The following is a 5,434-nucleotide window of genomic DNA, read 5'->3' as shown; positions in this document are numbered from 1 at the left end:
GTATCAAAATTTTACCTTCTGTCCATTTTTACTTGTTTATTTTGACAAATCAAGAAAGGATAATTTTTTTAATTATATTGTCAATTAATTACTTTAAAAATTTGAAAAAGATAGAACTTGTTCAAAATTTTAAATTTTTAATTCATTTATTTCATAATTAACGAAGATAAAATGATAAAATTATTATGTCAATCATTAATTTTTTAAAAATAGATAAATAATTAAGAATAAAAAATATATTTAATCCTGTACCTCTTTGTTCTTTTTATTTTTTTTGGTCGAGTGAGAAAAAGATTGAGAGAGAATTACTTATAAGGTATGAATCAAATTCTCATCAACAAAATAAAAGTTAAATAGTCAATCAACCAGCTAAAAAAGAAGAAGAAGATATTTGTAGGGATGAAAGGAAAGCAGAGGATGAGAAGTTGCAACGTTGCGACACCGTTGTTCACAAAGCGGCATCCATTTGAGCCACACTTGACATGATGATGAGTGATGACTATCTCTCACTTCTCCTTCTGCTTCCTCTCTTAGCTCCGGCCATGAGAATCCTCACTTCTCCTTTCCCAATCGCCCCACCTCACTCTAAATCCATCATACCCAGAACTAAATTTCATCAATGCAGAGTTGCCATAAAGCCACCACCACCTAACTTCAATTTCAAGAATGAATATTTCAGCACCTCTCGGGATGCTATTGAACAAACCCATCCCGAATTGCTCGATTTGGCTGATAATGGAACTCTGTTTCTCATCAAGAAGAACCAATTTGGACCTGTTCCATCGTGGAGAACCGAGTTTGTTGAACCAGAGGCTATTTGGCTGATTGGAACGAACCATCTTTCTATGCAATCGGCTGTGGATGTTGAAAGGGTCATCCGTACTCTCAAGCCGGAGAATGTGGTTGTGGAGCTTTGTAGAAGCAGGCAAGTAGCTATCTCTGAACAAAATTTTAAATTTGGTTTGCCTTCCAACTGTTTGTATAATTGCGAGAATGAATAACTGATTTTCTTTTGTTGAAATAATCACATCCTCAAAAGCTGCTCTTATGGGGTTACCGTATCGTCCCCGTGAGCTATGACTCTGCCATTTTTGCTCCTTCTAGTTACTAATTGATTCATAACAGGTGTGATTATGAACTTGTTCAATCTCCATTTTTGTTTAACTTCACTTGTTGCAGAGTTCAGGGCTGGCATCATGTACACTTCTGACGAAATTGATCTCAATCAGCCCTTAAAATCAAACATGTTCTCTTTGAGTGGAACTGGGTTTTTCGGTGCTGTTGGTCGTAGCATTAACTTGGGTAATTACTAACCTTTAACTTTATATGCTATGTATGCTTCCGGAGTATGATTTATCAAGCTATTTGATGCGATAGGGGGTCAAACTGCTCTAGCATTACGCGTCTTGCTGGCACTTTTCTCTTCAAAAATGTCTTCAAGTGCTAATCGGCCTTTTGGAGATGAGGTAGTTCTGTGGACTGTGGAAGATGTTCCTAATTTACACTTCAGATAGTTCCAATGACTTCGTGAAGTTTTCTGTTTCTGTTTGCAGTTCCGTGCTGCTCGAAAGGCTGCTGAGGATACTGGTGCTCAAATTGTATTGGGGGATCGGCCAATAGAAATAACTGTATGCTGCACTTACACTTAGTCCAATGTAAATTTCCTTTCCTAGGATACTTTTGGATTTTATGAAGTGGTAAAGTTACTTTTCGATTTCTAGAAAGAACAATTCTGATGACTTCTCCTTTATGTATTAGATGGACTACCTGGTCTTGCATGCAAAGCAAGACAAGTTAATCTATTTGATACTTCTTGTTTCTCTCAAGTGCATCTATGAGATGCACAATTTGGTCTTACAGAGTTACATGTAATGCTCGGAACTTTATTATTATTAACTTCTGTTGTCAGCTTGAACGAGCATGGACTTCACTAAAATGGAAAGAGAAGACGAGCCTTCTACTCTCTGTCTTTGGCGGAATAACCTCATCCGCTGAACTATCAACAAAGGCATTGAAGGTTTGCTTCTCGTATCTATGAAGTCTTTCTAAATACTACTGATGATTGTTACTCGTCAACTTTTTCAAGCATTACCTCTTATTTGTATAGGACCTCAGTTAGCAAATTAATAGTCTGACAAAACCTAAGTGGCATCATTATACATGGTTTGTCATCCGTATTGTCTTAAATGCTATAGCAATTACAAAATGGATTAATTGGTGCATGTTCTGTCATGACATTGCCTACTTCAGAAATGATTTACCGTTCAGATGCCTGAAGGACCAGTCCTCCCTCTCCAGCCAACACCTTATCTAAGCTTCCTTTTGTCTACTATTACTCTATTTTAAGAGCTTTGCCTGTTGTCTGCTCTCTTCAGGGGGAAACTAATGCTGATAACTATACATGCAGTGCCATTCTATCCAATATGGTGCCCTCTACCATGTTAGTTATTCTTGATTCTATTTTCATTCTTTTCTATGTTGTGGCAGGAATCAAGTTCTGATGATAGTAGCTTTCAGCTGTATGAGAAATTAAGCTTTTCATATCCATCACTTCTGCAGCCACTCCTACATGAACGTGACACGGTTAGTTGCTCTTCCCTCATGAACAGTCTCAAGTAACTCAGAACGAATGTTTCATTGGAAACAGCCTTTTTACTGATGGATATCATGGCAAAAAATGGACACGGTGTTTTCAGGATCAAATTGAAAAGAGAACTGCCATTTCACTGATTTATCCATCTTGTCTTTCGTGTTCGTTGGAGAGGATATAAATAACTGGGATCTATAATATTAATTATTTGCAGAGTAAAAGATAGTTCTGCAGCTTTCTATTGATTTTAAAACCATTTAGATCAAATCATTTTTTTTCCCTTTTGCTTGTGACAGTCTTTCTTGTTTTCTTTGCGATTATTCCTTTAGTTTCTTGCTTGGTCTCTGAAGAGGAGCAAAGCTGTGAACAACTGTAAGCAAGTTGTCGGAATCATTGGGAAAGGTCACATGAATGGAGTAATATATTCCTTGGTGTCTGATCAAGGAAACTTGCGTTTTCGAGATCTAGCTGGGAAGAGTCCTTCAGGGGGACTCTCTGGCTGGACAACTACCATCTTTGGAAACCTGGTTAGAGACACTATAATTGGTGTTCTCCTGTGGCTATTGTATGAACAACTAACCAGTGGTTTGAAGTTGATTGATTAAACTGCAACACCAACTTTCAGACTCCTTGTATGATTCACAAACACTCAAGTTAATTCAAACAGAGGAATGAATACTCCTATCTGAACAGTCATTCCGAAAGAATATTAAACGTTATTCTGGTTCAAACAGAGGAATGAATACTCCTATCTGAACAGTCATCGAAGAGTTATGAAGAATGGAAATAATTTAACAATTATCATGTTAAACTCTTAGATGGTAAATACAACAATATAGTCATGTTTTTGGGGGAATCCTTCTATACTAGAAAATTCGTTGATTCTGGTTGGATAAGACCATCTCCAACCCTACTCTATTTTACTCTCCATTCTCTATATTCGGAGAGTAAAATAGAGAATGCCCTCTCCAAGCACTCTCTACTTTACCCTCTACTCTCCAATTATGGAGAGTTGAATAGTTTGGAGAACTAGTATTCATACTCTCTATTTTACTTTTTTAATATTATATTATTATTTTGTAATTAACATATTATTTTTCATATAAGACTATTAATTAAATCTCTAATATTCGTAATTCTTTTAATATATACTACTTTCATCTCAAATTAATAATATATATATTTTTTAATTTTCATCATTTTGTGATACAATTTGATGTTATTATTAATTTTCACTATGAAGAATGCACAAAATTTAAATGATAAGATATACAAATTTGAATTTAAAAATACAATACATAATGTAATAATTTAAATACAAGATAACAATACAATACATAACATAATAATTTTAAAAATCACAACAATAATTTAGTAATCCGGTAGTTCGTTTCTAGATTTAACAATATTCGAAAAAGGAAGTATGTAGTGTATGATTTAGAGAAGTTGTGGTTGTAATTGCAATTGTGCTTGTCGATTTCATTTTCCAGTTATTCGTAGTTGTTCTTTAGGGATTTAGAATAAAATATAATTTAATATTTAATAAGGAATTTCAAAAATTAAATTTTATATAGCATGAAAATTATGTAGGATGATTATTAAAGAAAGAAAAGATTTATATTACGAAATAAGAAAACAAAAATGAAATAGATATAATAATATAATATTGAGAGGAGAGAAAAAATTCTTTTTTAGAGAGTAAAAATAGAAAATTGGGTTGGAGTTGATTGTTTGAAAAAATAGAAAATTCTATATTTAGAGAGTAAAATAGATGGTAGGATTGGAGATGCCCTAAGTCATAAGGAAGATCATTCTTCCACAAAATACTGAATTATTATAAGTGTTTGGTGATCATAATAATACTTGATGAATCTGAAATATGATTCCTTTGTGGAGGATAACTTTTAATAGAGAACTCTATATTTAGAGAGTAAAATAGAAGGTAGGATTGGAGATGCCCTAAGTCATAAGGAAGATCACTCTTCCACAAAATACTGAATTATTATAAGTGTTTGGTGATCATAATAATACTTGATGAATCTGAAATATGATTCCTTTGTGGAGGATAACTTTTAATAGAGAACTCTATATTTAGAGAGTAAAATAGAAGGTAGGATTGGAGATGCCCTAAGTCATAAGGAAGATCACTCTTCCACAAAATACTGAATTATTATAAGTGTTTGGTGATCATAATAATACTTGATGAATCTGAAATATGATTCCTTTGTGGAGGATAACTTTTAATAGAGAACTCTATATTTAGAGAGTAAAATAGAAGGTAGGATTGGAGATGCCCTAAGTCATAAGGAAGATCACTCTTCCACAAAATACTGAATTATTATAAGTGTTTGGTGATCATAATAATACTTGATGAATCTGAAATATGATTCCTTTGTGGAGGATAACTTTTAATAGAGAACTCTATATTTAGAGAGTAAAATAGAAGGTAGGATTGGAGATGCCCTAAGTCATAAGGAAGATCACTCTTCCACAAAATACTGAATTATTATAAGTGTTTGGTGATCATAATAATACTTGATGAATCTGAAATATGATTCCTTTGTGGAGGATAACTTTTAATAGAGAACTCTATATTTAGAGAGTAAAATAGAAGGTAGGATTGGAGATGCCCTAAGTCATAAGGAAGATCACTCTTCCACAAAATACTGAATTATTATAAGTGTTTGGTGATCATAATAATACTTGATGAATCTGAAATATGATTCCTTTGTGGAGGATAACTTTTAATAGAGAACTCTATATTTAGAGAGTAAAATAGAAGGTAGGATTGGAGATGCCCTAAGTCATAAGGAAGATCACTCTTCCACAAAATACTGAATTATT

At 33.5% G+C, this 5,434-nt stretch overlaps 1 protein-coding gene across 4 annotated transcripts; it reads left to right on the top strand.

Annotated features, from left to right (window-relative positions):
- The first annotated feature begins 362 nt into the window (after window positions 1-362).
- LOC102588375 (traB domain-containing protein) lies at window positions 363-3,309 on the top strand. Of its 4 annotated transcripts, none has more exons than XM_015311314.1 (7): window positions 363-960; window positions 1,180-1,302; window positions 1,378-1,466; window positions 1,554-1,628; window positions 1,910-2,017; window positions 2,488-2,583; window positions 2,920-3,309. In XM_015311314.1, exons 1-7 carry the CDS (start codon window positions 483-485, stop codon window positions 3,193-3,195), a joined length of 1,245 nt encoding a protein of 414 aa, XP_015166800.1. In that variant the 5' UTR covers window positions 363-482; the 3' UTR covers window positions 3,196-3,309. The 4 variants fall into 4 exon arrangements, with proteins under 4 accessions (XP_015166800.1, XP_006353372.1, XP_006353371.1 ...); XM_006353310.2 differs by lacking the exon at window positions 2,920-3,309 and adding an exon at window positions 2,697-2,823 and having other exon boundaries at window positions 363-925; window positions 1,187-1,302; XM_006353309.2 differs by having other exon boundaries at window positions 366-925; window positions 1,187-1,302.
- The last annotated feature ends 2,125 nt before the right edge of the window (window positions 3,310-5,434 follow it).

The sequence above is a fragment of the Solanum tuberosum genome, unplaced genomic scaffold (assembly GCF_000226075.1).
Source record: "Solanum tuberosum cultivar DM 1-3 516 R44 unplaced genomic scaffold, SolTub_3.0 scf00154, whole genome shotgun sequence".
Taxonomy (NCBI): domain Eukaryota; kingdom Viridiplantae; phylum Streptophyta; class Magnoliopsida; order Solanales; family Solanaceae; genus Solanum; species Solanum tuberosum.
The sequence above is the reverse complement of the archived record's forward strand: the minus strand, read 5'-3'. Positions and strand labels throughout refer to the sequence as shown.